The sequence below is a fragment of the Cryptotermes secundus genome, unplaced genomic scaffold (assembly GCF_002891405.2).
Source record: "Cryptotermes secundus unplaced genomic scaffold, Csec_1.0 scaffold285, whole genome shotgun sequence".
Lineage (NCBI taxonomy): Eukaryota > Metazoa > Arthropoda > Insecta > Blattodea > Kalotermitidae > Cryptotermes > Cryptotermes secundus.
The window spans coordinates 77,697-94,303 of record NW_019744410.1 but is presented as its reverse complement, the minus strand read 5'-3'; the positions used below and the strand labels follow the sequence as shown (position 1 = coordinate 94,303).

The following is a 16,607-nucleotide window of genomic DNA, read 5'->3' as shown; positions in this document are numbered from 1 at the left end:
TTTTCTCCTGTACATACAGTGAGATCTATGTTTGTTCAACAGAAGCAGATGTGGGCTGTGAATGGCAAAAACAAAATCAGGACTGCAAGGGAAGTGATCCTATGCTGTCATATTTAATAATTTAATGGATGGTCTAAATTCCTATAAGTACAAAAACCATATCATGCAAAAAGTTACAACTAGAATATCACAGGAGTGGCTATAAATCACAGTATATGACTCCTCCTAATAATTATGTCAAATGTAAAATATTTTACAGATAATATCAAGATTATCCAGTGCTGTTTCCACAACTTTTGAAGTGTTCTGCTCTTTGATAAAAATTCTGCTGATTTTATTCCTAACAGTACTTTGTTCAAAACATGCTACATGGAACTTCAGAAAAACCCATGACTATGCCAAATTCCATATGATATCATAAGTATGCAGTAAAAAATAACTTAAATTCAGTATCATACCAAATGAACGCAAAGTCTGCACAAATACCAAGATTTGAGGATTTCATGGGGTTGAAAATTCATATTATGGTTTTCTGAGTTATGACACCATTCAGCTTGGTAGTTGGGTACCAATATTTTGGAGGGACATACTACCTGAATATGGAGACCATATGTTCCTGTGTAATGTTGGTACCCACCTCTACCAAACTACAGGATGTCATAACCCAGAAGATCACAATATGAAGATCTGTATAAAGCTTTTGGAATTCTCAAACGTTGGGAGCAAACCAGAAGTCAGTCAGTTCTGTAGTGAATTTTTGTTTAAATTGTCATCTTGTTTTGAGAGAACTTCCTGACATTTCAAAAGAACTTACTGCCTCCACTTTTAAGCACTTCCAACTTGAAAATCATGTTCAACTTAAATTTTTGAAATGTTTTCTAGTATAAGGCGCTATGCTACAAGTCAGAAGGTCGTGGGTTCAAATACCGATGAGGTCATTGGATTTTTTTCACTTGACCTAATCCTTCCGGCTGCACTATGGCCCTGGGGTTCACTCAGCCTCTAATAGAAATGAGTATCAGGAATTAAATAAATACTTTTCCTGGGGCGTAAAGCGTGGCCGGCGCATAAGGCTGACAACCTTACCGCCATCTTTGAGCCGACTGTCAAGATAATGTGGGACCCTCAACGTCTCACAACCCTATGGGCCTTCATGGCCTGTTACAGGGATAGCTTTACTTTTTACTTACTTACTTTACTTCTGGTATAAGAAGTTAAAAAGATTTCATATTGGTAGTTAATTCACCACGTAAACCTCAAGTCTCTAAGGCCCACTGCTGTTAACATACAATGTTTTAAAATAAGATATTCAGATGATTTTTGGTACCATACATGATACCTGTGTTACAAACTCCACCGAGAACTATCCTTCTTGAGAAACTAACTGCAGGCCTAATCAAGAAATTCTACGCCATAAAATGTCACCAAATCAAAATTATTCCCGGATAATATGTTATAATTTGTGAGACGTGCATTTCACTTTATGCTAATTTGCAGGACAATGTCAGAGAATAAGCATCAAAACATACAATGCTCATCACAAATAAAAATACTGAATATCTGTAGTGGATGTCACATGAAAAGCACATGATCCCTGGTACATTGCAACAGTTTCACTTCCCTGTTTTCCATATGTTATATACTACAGGGAAATTAATTTGACAATCAAGTATTTCATTTGGGAAGAGGGGAGGGAAAGTCATGACAAAAATAATAAACAACAACATATTTTAATGTGATACACAGTTAATATCAATTACATTCTTTAACAAATCTTTTGTTCTAATAACTGAAGGTGTAAGAAAAAATACTTTTACACATCCCATAAATTTGGGTAAATGTGTGAACCTAAGACAGGGAAGATGATGACTGTAGACATCCAGAAATAGCCCCATGTAAGGCAAATTCAGTATCTCACACATGAGTAAAATATCAAGTTTTGAAATTTTCTATTAAACCTCCACATTCATAATATGGAAAAAGATATTTTCAAACAAGTTGTAATAACCTGTCAACCAGAACATATTACAGCAAATATCAACATATTTTCATGCATGTAAAAAGAAGCAATCTGTCCAATTTAACTATGCATAAATGATATCTGCAAGAAATTTTCAATCACAGACAAAGATACTTCTACTTGTCAAAATGACTTCCATATTGATTTTAACCTTTCATCCTTGCAGCCTCTTTCCATTTAGGTACATGGTGTTAAATGAAAAGTACTATGTTCTGGGCAAAACACCATGTAGTCCAGTTGGTTCACTGATGTTCCTCTGAAATATCACTGAATGTCTACTGGACCACACACTGTCACATCCCAGAAGACAGCAATCTTCACAGTCACCCATGTGACAACCTCAAATCCATAATGCCATTAAATATTTATATCAGATTCTTAGCCCAATCAGTTATAGATGTTACACAATTATTTCAAAATTAAATTTTCCCATTCAATAAAGAAGAATACTCACTTAAATAGAATGTGAAATTTGTGCCTTTTTTAATATTATATAATAGCAATACATTCAAGACTACAGCAGCTGACAGTGCTCATAACTTGTGGCATCATCACACTCACACTGATCAATGCACGACAAAGATAGCACAAAAGGTAATTTTGTAATTTAAAATAGACAGGCTGCACAAGAGGTGCTAGTTTCAGTATCTTCTATGAGTAATCCAGTTTACATTCCAGAGTACTGACATCTGTGTGCAGTCTCAATTGAAGTAACAATGTACAAAGATGGAAAATAAAGGGAAATGCTACAGTAGCAGACTCAGTCTTTGTGTAACCAGATTTTCTTCCAATGGGATTAGATTTTTTCTCTAGTTTGAAGGCATTAGTATTCCCCACAAATGAATCTGAATTCCCTTGTTCAGACAGCATCTGCTTACAATGCTGTGATATGCAGAGATGGGACTATATTCAACTATAAAGTATAAAAATTTCTGATCCCGCCTGTGCTTAGCATAAATGGCCTGCCTATAACTTATGTTAGATCATGCTGAATTATATCACCATGTAAGTGCGGCAACTTCTCTGGCACAGATGTGAGGCAGGTCAGGTGTCTGCAAACTTGGATTGTGGTTTAACCCACCCAGTGGGGTCTTGGGGTAAACGACCCACCTAAAACCAAAGTTTGGTCATGCTGAGTAAACCCACACTTAGGGATACGCTTTATTGTATACATTAGACCAAGTAGCTTTCAGAAGTTCATATTTCAGTCTTCAGGCCTGCATTACTCTCATGTAAGAAAGTTCAGCAGATGGCACAATTAACACAAATTAATCCTTTAATTACAAAATCCTTAAACATTTTAGCACAGACAAAAGATAAGGATTTAATTTATATAAATTTCAACATCTTATCATTTACACTAATCTGTACACCAAGGGTCAACACCATTCACTTACTGACAATATGAAGAGACCATTTTCCATCACATTTTGTAAATCTATGCATACTCAGATCTTCCTCAGTGTATCTGTGTATGAATAAGAAATGACTCTACAGTGGGTAAATAGGTTCTGATGAAATCTGATATTTACAGTACTTAATAATATGTACTGATAAAATGATAGTATAGTCTAAATTAGAATGACCTGGGATATCACTTTATACAATGGCCAAACTGCATATTTCAGTACATGCTCCACAGATTGAAATATATTACAGAAAAGTTATAACACTTTTACTTCACTGCAATAACAGAATGATGTGTAGAAACAAATATGATGTACATTGTACATGAATTGCCATTTATTCAGATCTTTGGCCTACTGTGGATAGCAACATGATTAAAGTTAGCATGCCTCTGGTACTGTCATCAGAAGTGAATTATTTGCTAATGATTTCACCCACAGACAATATATGCATGACTCCCTGCATCAGTGCAATGTCAGCAAGCAATTAACTAGTCTGTGAAGACATCAGCCATCAGCATGCCTTATAATTACCACCTCATGAAGCAGACTTATCATGGTGCCAGCATTCAAACAAATTTCCTTAAAATAAGAGTTGGTTATATGACATCCTGAATGCCACTGTCAAAAGCCTGCAATTCTTTCTGGCAACAAGCGATTCAACTATAAAATGTCACATTATCTCCACCAGTGTATTCAGAAAAAAGCTGTTTAATATAAACAAAAATGCATAAGACATGAAAACATCGCCTTCTTTCAAATTTTATCAATTTGTTTGTTACAACAAAATTTTAAAATAAGATTTCTACAAGCGTTATTTATTCTTCAAGCACGAAAAGGAATTAATAGAGATCAGTATGATTCAAAAAGGAATAATCTGGGGTCAAATTTTATGTGAATTCTAAATATGAACGGACCAAAATCCTCGTAACACGAAGATTGCTACCTCTGGGATTGTGACACCATATAGTCCAATAGATTGTTACCAGTGTTCCAGAGGATCAAGCTGCCAGATGGAGGCAATGGGTTCCTCTAAATGCTGGTAACACTACCACACTACATGGCATCATATTCCAGAGGACAATAATCTTCATAGTCACTACTGAGAGAACTTCAAATATTCACTACACATCTTATGCAATACTATATGTTAAGAGAGGAAATCTAAAATTATTTAAACTTCATTCTTTAACTCCTAATTGGTTCGTAGATACAATACTATCTGCTTGCTTTATATGTCCAGGAAATAAATCTCATTCCAGTCACTAAAATGTTCTCTGAATATTGTTGGATTTGAAGTTCTCACAACATTGACTACGACAAGCATAATCTTCTGGGTTGCAATGTCATGTAATTTGGCACAACTCCAAAGCCATTTTGGAGCAACATTTTGTCTCCATCCGCTCTGCTTCCTGTCTGGTTCTTGGTTTCTTAATCTTCAACACTGAAGATGAAGGTGAGGAATTCCTCTGAGACATCAGTGGATATCTACCAAGCTATACAACCCAAAAGGCTATCCTCTTCTCTAAATAAAGTTTAAAAAGGAGTATTCATATATTAATATAAAATGACTGCAATTCCTAGCTAGTGTCTGGAATATTAAACAAATATTTGCATTCCTGACTATGTTTCTGATTACAATATTATATTTAAGCATCCTGTTGCACTCTACACGATAAATGATACAAACTCCGTCCTAAGTGCAAACAATATATATTATATGTCTTTGATCTTGTTCTTTCTACACTACATGTTTCGGCCTCTATTGGCCATCATCAGGTGTATACGTTAAGAGTATACACCTGATGATGGCCGATAGAGGCCGAAACATGTAGTGTAGAAAGAACAAGATCAAAGACATATAATATATATTGTTTGCACTTAGGACGGAGTTTGTATCATTTATCATGTTTCTGATGTTTAATTACAATTACAATTATAAAAACACAATATATTTTATGCATTTACCCAGTGTGCCTTATTCCCCTTACTTCTTATGGATCCCACTTTCCATCCCTAGCTAAGGCTGCGCCATAGCTCAAGCGGTTAGTCGCTGGCTTCCCACCGCAGTGGCCTGGGTTCGATCCTGGGTCTGGTCAAGTGTGATGTGTGGTGGACAAAGTGGAGATGGGGCAGGTTTTTTCCGAGTATTTCGGTTTCCCCTGCCAATTTAATTTCACCAAATTCTCCATCATTATAATCACCTGAGACAGGCTACAATATGCCGATCAGTGGCCGCTGTGAAAGTGGACCCAGCTGGACTGCACCCCCTACATAGCAAAATAAAAAAAAAAAAATCCACCCCTAGCTACAAAATCAATCAACTTCTCTTATGGAACTTATTTTTTTCAATTCTATATTTCTTCCATATTTTAAGTGAAGTTGTTATATTTCTGTAAAAAATGTAAAACTGTAAAAGAACATGCTTGTAAGAAAGCTTGTATATAAGGGATCTAACACATAACTCCTAAAATATATATGCTGTAACTACTTGACACTGTGCTCATATCAATTAATTCAAGGGCTCAACAGAATAATAGTACTTTTATTGTGTGCATCCTGCTGTGTGTCACAATGTGGTTTATTTGGCTGTCAACACAACACATTTTCAAACAAACCAATTCAATATAATTGTCCTAAAGCTGGTTTTATTTTGCATTTGCAAAGTTTCAATCAACAGGCAGTTTCTTAAATAAGTGCTCGTTATTGAATTGTCCTAATATGGATCCATATTAGTATTATTTTAAAAATCCGTTAATTTCTATATTGTCATAAAGTTTGTTAGCATTTTTGATATTACAGTCGATCCTTAGGGCTAATTTTTTTTTAAATTAGTGTTTATGCCTCGTCAATACCAGATTGTGATACTGACCACTAGCTGGTGGTGGCAAAGGTTAGGGAAAGGCTGGCAGTGAGCAAACAAACAATGCACAGAGTTCATGTGGAGAGGTTCAACCTCAAGAAATTAAATGAGGTAGAGGGTAAAGAGCAGTATCGTGCTGAAATTTCAAAGAGGTTCGTGGCTTTGGAAAACTTGAACACTGAGGTGGATGTTAATAAAGCTTGGGAAACTATTAGAGAGACTACCAATATTTCTGCTAATGATATTCTAGGTTATTATAAACTGAAGAAGCATAAGCCATGGCTAGAAGAAGGATGCTCAAAAGTATTAGACCAAAGAAAACAAGCCAAATTGCAATGGTTACAGGATCCAAGCGAGTTAAATGGGGATAATCTAAACAATATAAGACGTGAAACCAGCAGGCATTTCAGGAATAAAAAGAGGGAACATATGAAAGACAAAATTGATGAGCTTGCAATGAACAGTAAGAACAAGAACATTAGAGACCTGTACAGAAGAATAAATGACTTTAAGAGGGGTTACCAACCTCAAAGTAACTTAGTGAAGGATGAGAATGGTGATCTGCTTGCAGATTCCCACAACATTTTGAATAGGTGGAAGAACTACTTCTCTCAGTTATTGAATGCACGTAGGGTCAGTGATGTTAGGCAGATAGAAATACATACAGATGATCAGTTAGTACCTGATCATAATAGCCCTTTCGACGTTAAAAGTGCTATTGCAAAATTGAAAAGGTATAAATTGCCAGGTAGTGATCAAATTCCAGGAGAACTTGATCAAGCAGGAGGCGAAATATTATGTTGTAAGATCCATAAACCAATTATTTCTATTTGGCATAAGGAAAAACCGCCTGATCAGTGGAAGGAGTCCATTACTGTACCAGTTCACAAGAAGGGTGACAAAACTGACTGTAGTAATTACCGGGGGATATCACTGCTATCAACTTCATACAAAATTTTATCCAATATTCTTTTCTCAAGGTTAAGTCAATACATAGAAGAAATTATTGGGGATCATCTGTGTGGGTTTTGACGTAACATATCAGCTACAGATCAGATCTATTGCATTGGTAAGATACTGGAGAAAAAATTGGAGTACAATGAGACAGTACATCAGCTATTTGTAGACTTCAAGAACGCCTATAATTCAGTTAGGGGGAAGTATTGTACAATATTCTGATAAGAGTGTGGGATACCCATGAAACTAGTTAAGCTGATTAAAATGTGTTTAAACAAAACTTATAGTAAAGTCCGTACAGGTAAACATTTATCTGATAAATTTCCTATCCAGAATGGTCTAAGACATGGAGATGCTTTATCGCCACTCCTTGTCAACTTCGCTTTAGGATATGCCATTAGGAAGGTCCAGGAAAACCAGATGGGGCTCAAATTATGAGACACATCAGCTGTCGGTCTATGCCGATGATGTGAATATAGATACCATAAAGAAAAACACACAAACTTTAATTGTTGCAAGTAAGGAGGTTGGTCTAGAAATAAACACAGAGAAAACTACGTATATGTCGTCGTCTCGTCACCAAAATGCATGGCAAAATCATGACATAAAGATAGGAAACAGATGTTTTGAAAATGTGGCACAGTTCAGATATTTGGGAACAACGATTACAGATTGAAACCAGATTCAGGAGGAAATTAAGAGGAAATTGAACTCGGGTAATGCTTGCTACCATTCAGTCCAGAACCGTTTGTCTTCTCATCTGCTGCCCAAAAACATAAAAATTAGAATATAGAAAAATATAATTTTGCCTGTGGTTCTGTATGGGTGTGAAACTTGGTCTCTGACATTAAGGGAGGAACATAGACTGAGGGTGTTTGAGAGCAGGGTGTTGAGGAGAATATTTGGACCGAAGAGAGATGAAGTGACAGGAGGTTGGAGAAAACTGCATAATGAGGAGTTTCATAACTTGTACTCTTCTCCAAGTATAATTAGAATGCTCAAGTCAATGAGGATGAGGTGGGCAGGGCATGAAGCACGAATGGGGGAGACGAATGCGTATAGGATATTGGTGGGAAAGCCAGAAGAAAAGATACCACTGGAAAGACCAAGGCGTAGGTGGGTGGACAATATTAAAATTGATCTTAGAGAGACAGGATGAAATGGTATGGATTGGATTGATCTTGCTCAGGATAGGGACCAGTGGAGGGCTCTTGTGAACATGGTAATGAACCTTCGGGTTCCATAAAATGTTGGGAAATTCTTGAGTGGCTGCAGAATTGGCGGCTTCTCAAGAAGGGCTCAGCTCCATGAGTAAGTAAGTACATAAGTAAGTGGGTTTCAGTGATGTTTGTTGTATATTAGAGGTGATAGTGTTTTCTGGGATTCACTGTTAATCTTTTGTATGTTATGAGTGATTACTCATGTACAGTTGCTGCTAATTGTATATGAATTTCTTATGTAGCATCATGATGAAGTTATTTTCTCTTTGGAATGTGTGCTTGTGTGCTTCTTTTGTATGCATGTTTTCTACCACTGAATGTTGTTCCTGTTCTGCATTTGTGTGGGAAGAAAACACCCATACAAAAGAAGCACTCAAACTCAAACTCCAAAACGAAAATAACTTCATCACAATACTGCGGTTCTGTGTGGAGAGTCCACACAGAACCACAAACAGGAACAACATTCAATAGCAGGAAGAAAACATCCATACAAAAGAACGCAAACATACACTCCAAAGAGAAAATAACTTCATCGTGATGCTACATAAGAATATCATAAAGAAATAAATATACAATTAGCAACAACTGTACATGAGTAATCACTCAAAACATACAAAACATTAACAATGAATCCCAGAAAACACTACCGCCCTCTATTAGATGACAAGTATCATGTAAACCCACACTGTATCAACAAGACATAAACAGAAAGCAGTCTTCTGGGATTTGGCACCGTGTATATGTGGTGTTAACCGACGTTTCGGAGGAACGTATCGCCTCCATCTTCAGGGTAGAAGAAAAAATATAAGAAATCTGCAAGCAGAGAGACCGTGAGAACCGGTAAAAGCAGACTGTGCACAGTCTGCTTTTACAGTGCAGATTTCTTATATTTTTTCTTCTACCCTGAAGATGGAGGCGATACGTTCCTCCGAAACGTCGGTTAACACCACACATACACGGTGCCAAATCCCAGAAGACTGCTTTCTTCATAGTCACCGCCGTGAAAGCCTCAAATCTTACAAGACATAAACACTAATTTAAACAGTTTAGCCCTAAGGATTAACTATAAAACCAAAATACCATCATACATTATAACAAGATATAGAAATGAAAGGATTTTTAAAATAATACTAATATGGATCCATATTAGGACAATTCACTAACAAGCATGTATTCAAGAAACTTGCTCGATGTTGAACCAAACATGGATCGTAACATTTTTTTCTTCAATGGCTCTTCCAGTTCATTCAGGGTCCTGGCATCTTATTTAGTTCCGTAATCATTTTTCACAGATGGTAGGACTCCTTGGACGAGTGATCAGCTCATCGCAAGGCCTCTAGCTAATCACACGACAACACAAACACAGAATAAATGCATACACACACCAAACGTCCATGCCTTATACTGTACAGCTAATGTGACTGGCGATTGAAATNGTCCATGCCTTAAGTGGGATTCGAAACCACGATACCAGCGTCCAGGTGAGCGAAGACAGTTCATGCCTTATACTGTACAGCTAATGTGACTGGCTATTGAAACATGTAGCAGTCGCTAAATAAAACCAATGATAGTACAGTGATACTGAACTGGTTTGTTTCTAAATTTGTTGTGTTGACGACCAAATAAACCGCAGAATAGTATTAGTGAACGTTCCTAATTAACTTATTATGAAATGATAAAAAAAATCACATATTCATTCTGATGCAAAATGAAAACTCACAGAAGTAACTTTCAAAAGTACTATTCTGGTACTTGTGCAATGATATTTGTTAAATCATGCTACATCAGGTAATTGTAGAAAGGATATAAATGAGACACAAATTTTAAATAAATGACAACACTGAAGCAGCTTTTAAATTTTCTTCACACACCCTAGGTTCATGTCCAAATGTTTAAAAACGTTAAGGAGTGTCTTACACAACTTATACCAAACAGAAGTTCATGCAAAAATTAACTTTTGATTTATGCATGTATCCAGTGCTCTCTTCCTTAGTGGTACACACTGGTGAACAACATAACCATCTATTTTCTATAAAACAGAAAAAGTACTACAGATTTGTGAATAAGGGATGTAGGAATAAGGATAAATTATTTATTCTCACATTAGTTCCTAAATTTCTTTAATAACTCGTACACAGGTGATGTTTTTTGTTGATGAACTTCAAAAATATACATTCTTTCCTTTGACATATCTCATTACTGGCATCTGCTTTTCCTGAAGCACTGACATGCAATCATAAACTGTAGTGCATGAAGTACAGTTGAAAGTCTGAAGGTTGTAGCAGTTCAGGCCTTACTTCAGCCTAATTAGTACTCTAAAAGTAAAAGAAGTTCAGAATCGACAGTTTCCATTCACAGTGGAACAAACCAAAAACAGGAGAAAATTAGTTAAGACGAGCATTTATAAACCAAAAGAATGCACTGTTCCCTCAGTCAACACCACAACCGAACAATAATAATCATACTGATATCACAAATGGCGGAGGTATGCAGTAGCATATCTGGTTGAGGCACTATGCTACAAGTTTGAATGTCCCAGGGTTTGATTCTCAATGTATTCAATGGATTCTTCAATTGATCTAATGCTTTCAGCCCTAAGCTGACTCAAGCCTCTAACAGAAATGAGTACCAGGAATCTTTATGGGGGTAAGGGGCAGCTGGCGTGTAAGTCTGACAACCTCACTGCCACATGTGGACCAACTGTCTAGAAAATGTGAGTGCCTCAATGTCTAACAACCCCATGGCCTGTTACAGTGATAGCTTTACCTTTTTGATCACAAATGGCAAAATGAATTAAATGTAGTACTTTGCTCTCATAAAAGAACAATGCCTCTTTTACTTTTAACTTTCAGAAGCCCTGAACTGTCAGGTACTTGGCCAACATAATCTTCAAATAAAATTAATAATATAAATTTGCGCAGGAGGTGAAAGGTACAAGTTCATTGAAAAAGGACAGCTAAAGAAATTTAGATAATGGTTTTCTTTGTTACTGTCCAATCTTTGGATCTGCTGCCTGCACTGTCATCCCCAATTTCTAAACTGAAGATGGAGGTGGCAACTTCCTGTGAAAAATTGGTAAATGCCCGTGAGACTACAAGGTGTCATAAATCAGAAGAAAGTAATCTAAATTTTCTGCATTATGAAAACCCCAGACGTAAGATGAAAAAAGTTTAAATGTTGAAGATAAAGGAATCGTTTTTTTTCTATATCCAATATCGATCTTCAAGATAAGAAAAACAGGTTTTTAAGTTAAAACTTTATTTGTATTAACATTAGATGACACGTATTTCAACACTGTGATCCACGAAAACAGTGACCAATCTCTCCATTTACATATTCAATTCATATCACATTACAATCTACTCACCTGTAACCCACCATTGCAGCTACTGCCTGGAAACCAGGAGCCGTGTAGAAACTCATGGCTGAGAGCTGACTGAATAATTCCACTAGCAACTGGCTGGCAGTCCAGAAAACCAGCACAGCTGAACACAGCAACACAGAAATGTCACAATGACCAGGTTATAAACTCACAAAAGCATCATGACTCTTCATATAACTATAAGTAACATTATGATCACTGTTAGAGCACAATTCTCATCATGAACACTGTTAGCAATTTGTTTCATTAAATTTAATTATTCAAATCCACATCTATACACATTATAATGACCAGGACACGTCAAATATAGCAATTCAATTCCAGCACTACACTGTGGCCTGAAGGCAGTGTATTACAGTAAACCTTATACTGAGTTATTATTTAGGGACTGTGCCAACAACTTCTTTCAATTTGTCAACACAGCAGCTGGAGTTTATTCAGCGGTCCAGCATTATTATGCACTCTTAAGACAGGGTTTAAAATTAAGCCAGGCTAATTTTATACATACCTATATAGCAGCTGTGTGAGCAAAACACCACACGTTAATGGGGCATGACATACACTTGCAGACACTTTAGTTTCAACGATAGTGGCGTCAAAAGATCACATGCACATGTAAAATAAAAATGGAATTCAGAATGCCTTTGTCTCCTTGCCAAATTACAAGTATTTCCACATACAGGTAACAGGTATGAAAGCTTGCAACCTTCACACAAATTTTGGTCCTTATCCAAATGACATAAGAAAAAAATCATCAGGAAGTCGTTACAGCTGTTATGAATCTGAGGTTCTCATGGCAATGACTATGAAGGTAACTGTCTTCTGGAATGTGACAACGTGTAGTCTAACACATATTTATGAATTTTTCAATGGATGTATTGAAGATGGAGGCTGCAAGTTCTTCCAAAATGTTGGTAAATATCTATTAGACTACAGGGCATCACATCCCAAAACACAGTAACCTTCATTAAATTGCTGCTTCAATTAATTGTCGTGAAATAAACATATTGGTCATTTGATGGACTGATTATAGATGGGGGTTAGACTGGTTATCAGTTTTATTGGACACTTATACTTGTAACCACAAATAACCACGACAGTCTCACTGTATCTACAGCACAACATTTTTCTGAGTCATCACTAGCCGTTGCTTGGCAGCGAATTCCAACGGTGAACGTTCCGCTTTCTCTCAATTCCTCAACTGTCCCCGGGCTCAGCTATCACATTCTCACTTCTCACAACAACTCTTAGCACTCAACAGTGGACATTCCTCTGTTCCCAGGATCACATCCTAGCAGGCTGGTTTCTATCTCACACCAACCTCCTGCTCTTTTAACTATCGTCTCGAAAATATCTCGTAATAGCAGCTGGTCCTCATTATATAGCGAAGGTATGGAGAGCACAGAAAACTTTTCTTCTGTTATTGTGTGCCCTCTCGTTGTCGATAAAATGTGTCAACAGAGCTGTTTCCTAGCAACGGCCGTTTTATGTCGCCTGTTTACACAGCTGTTGCTTAGCAATGGCTGTTTCTCTGGCTCCACAATGCTTGTTTTGAGCAAATATACCACACTGCTCCCCCCTTAAGGCTGCTTGTTTTGAGCAAATATATCACACTGTTCCCCCCTTAAAGCTGCTTGTCCTAAGCAACCTATCCGTGTGTTACCATCTCTTCCATTCACGGGGAGATAATATCCGGGGGTGCCGGGTGCTCCTACCGCGCCGGCTCTTAAGCTGTGTTCTGTCCCTTCTTCCGTTTTTGGTGGGGTCCGACTCCTTCACTATGTCCTGACACTCATTTTGCGAATCCTGATGGAAGACGCGTCTGTTCGCTTCACGATATCCAGCACGAGAACCTGCCCGAGAGTGTCGTTAATATTTCTCTCGTTTCCTAGTCACAGTCGTTCTTTAAGGCCTTGGTTTCTTATGACGTTGTTGCATTCCGGGCCCTTCTATCGCCCCTCGACTGTCGGCTCTTCATTATGGCGGGCCTTACGCCGTGCAGGAACGGCACGGAGAGTCAACCATCTGCGGGCAGCGGCCACCTTCTGCCGGGATCCACAATTGCTCTGGGTCCGTTTCTTCGGCAGTCCCTAGGTCGGTCCTCAGTTGCCCCGATCGTCTTCTCGCGCGTCGCTCCGTTAGAGCCCTTAGGGTGTGCTGTTGCGTTTGCCGTCTCCTCTGGGGTTGGCTTCTTCCTCTCCAGGTAGGCCTCCATCGCTCCTATACTGACGCCCATCAGGGCTTCCATCCTTTCTCGACTTTCATTATGTCAATCACTTCTTTTTGACTGATCCACATATTTTCCAGAAAGACCTCAGCCTTCTGATTATTGGGCCCTATCTTGGTTTCCAGGCTTGCCGTCATTCCTTCTCGGTTGGTTCTTATTTCAGCTTTCATTTTGATCGACAGGCGTGCCATCATTGTTCCGTCTTCATAGTATGGCGATAGAACAATCCAATGTCTTTAGCCTAATTCCCCACTCAATCCAAACCTTTCTAATCCAATCCTATCCCACTTCTGACATCAACGGTCACGTGGTTGAGTGATTATAGGGGGGTGGGGTGGAATGGTAATCGGATTTATTAGACATGTACACTAGTAACTACAAATAACCACGACAATCTCACTGAGTTACGTACTCCAAAGATCCAAATATAATAGGAATGACCAAGTTAAGGATGATAGACAGGGCATGTAGCATGAATGCGGAAACGGTGTAATGTATTTAGGGTTTTGGCGGGAAATCCAGAATGAAAGAGTCCACTAGGAAGATACAGACTAGGTGGAATGATAATATTAAGATGGGTCTTAGACAAATAGGATATGATGGTATGGGCTGGATTCATCTGGCTTAGGATAAGTGTCAGTGCAGGGTTCTTGTGAAAATGGTAATGAACCTTCAGATTCCATATGATGTTGGGAAATTATTGAGTAGCTGAGCGACTGGTGGCTTCTCAGGAAAGACTCCACTCCATGGAGTTGGTTAGTTACGGTACCAATGAAGTTGTTAGGGATGTACTGGTGGCACATTATTACATATTATGCTAACAAATAATAAACAAATATTATATGCGATAACTATCAATTCCTGGTAGGGGAAAGATAATTATTTCTTTACACCACAGCATGGGTATCCAGGGTTCTTTCCCCTGAAGTGTGAAGCTGACGAGTTACATTTAGCTAATGTCGCGGTCTGGAATACGTGAAAAATTACCGCCACTTTTCTATATGCCTTCTTGGCATGATGTTATGCATCGAACTTCTTTACCCCGGCAATGAATTTGAGGATGGCACCTGTAGTCCATCGCACCACAGTCCTTTACTGTCGAATCGTATTGATTTTAAATTTTATAATTTTGTGTGCACGATACAAGTTGCGGGCGTAGCTTGCCGGAATGCCACAATTTCTGAATGAACTATCTCACTTCAGGCATAAACGCAACACATGGAAATAATATGTTAATTAGTTTCAAAATTAGTAAAAATGTCGAATATGCGGATTCTAAATAACGCGATTTCTGTAATGATACCGTGCTGATTATTGATTAAAGTTGTTGGTAAACGCAAAGCTCGTCACTGCCAGCCATCTACAACCGGCTACATGGACTTGCAAATTAAGCCGTTGAACATAAATTACAGTGTCTACATACATTAAAATAGAGTGAACGTTATATTCATAGTTTTCAAAAACACACTTACCAACAAATTGAGCAATAACTTACACCAAACCACACAAAATAAAAATCTTTCTAACACAACAATGATTACTTAACGGAATGGCATAAGTTCAATTTTTACCAACAGATGGTACAAAGGACTACTACTATCGATACGGACATGCCATTAGTGTGTCATCTATTGGCAAAGGAAAGTAACTGTGTGCTGCTGTCACTGCTGGAAAGATATTGAGGAACTGCCATCTCTACACAATCAACTTGAACTAGATAGTTTGGGACCAATCACAATACATCTATCGCAACTTATCGAATCGCGTAGGTGTGAACCAATCACAGAACCCTCCAGTTCCGTTGGCGGATAAATGATGCGCTTCGCTACGAATACGAAGCTTACGAAGACTACGAACTGTAAGATAGAAAACATGCTACAGTGATGGGTAGTGATCTTAGTGTTATTTGTAGACGAAGGTTAAGTAGTTATGGGGTAATTTTTTTGCGTATACTTAGGTGTACGCAAATAATTACAATTATTTACGAAAGGTATCGTCTAGCCGCTTACCGCTTATCTGATCCAATCACAACATGGCTGGATAATTCACCAGTTTAAAGTTGTCCTTGTGCATAATTAATTGAGCAACTAAGCACTACGCCGTGACGTATGGAGGAAGTGAAGGTATGGCTGCACCATCCTTGACCTCGGTACTAAATGGAGGTGAGTGGTCAGTTTCACGCTTCGGCTGCTTTATCCCAGGAACCCTTTGGATAGGACGATGAGTTGGGACTTCAGAGCCGGTCTGGACGCGGTGGAGTAGAGAAAAATCTCTTGCTCTTACCGGGAATCGAACCTTGACCGTCCAGTCTGTAGCTTGCCGCTATACAGACTAAGGTAACCTTGCCAAGACAAAAAAGAAAGCACGAGGTGGGTTGTATTGTCATGGACCAAGGCGAAAACTTAGCTTTAGCTTTGAGCAGTACACAGCGGTACTCCAGGCAGAAGTGTGTGCTATTAAAGCATGCACAGTTGAGAATCTAGATAGAAACTAAAAATAGGAAGTTCTATATATCAGATAGTGAAGCCGCAA

The 16,607-nt window shown here is 38.1% G+C and overlaps 1 protein-coding gene across 3 annotated transcripts in view; it reads right to left on the bottom strand.

Moving 5' to 3' along the window:
* LOC111874697 (zinc finger protein 385D) overlaps positions 1–15,638 on the bottom strand; it is a 38,258-nt gene extending 22,620 nt beyond the window's left edge. The window contains exons 1-4 of one of the 3 annotated variants that reach the window (XM_023870412.2): positions 15,548–15,638; positions 12,357–12,420; positions 11,834–11,951; positions 3,023–3,130 (exon numbers count right to left, since the gene is read on the bottom strand). In XM_023870412.2, coding sequence (XP_023726180.1) covers positions 3,023–3,130; positions 11,834–11,889 — 164 coding nt within the window. In that variant the 5' untranslated portion in view covers positions 11,890–11,951; positions 12,357–12,420; positions 15,548–15,638. The remainder of the gene's footprint in view (positions 1–3,022; positions 3,131–11,833; positions 11,952–12,356; positions 12,421–15,547) is intronic. The other 2 variants (XM_033755565.1, XM_023870414.2) reach the window with 2 other exon arrangements.
* Positions 15,639–16,607: the final 969 nt, after the last annotated feature.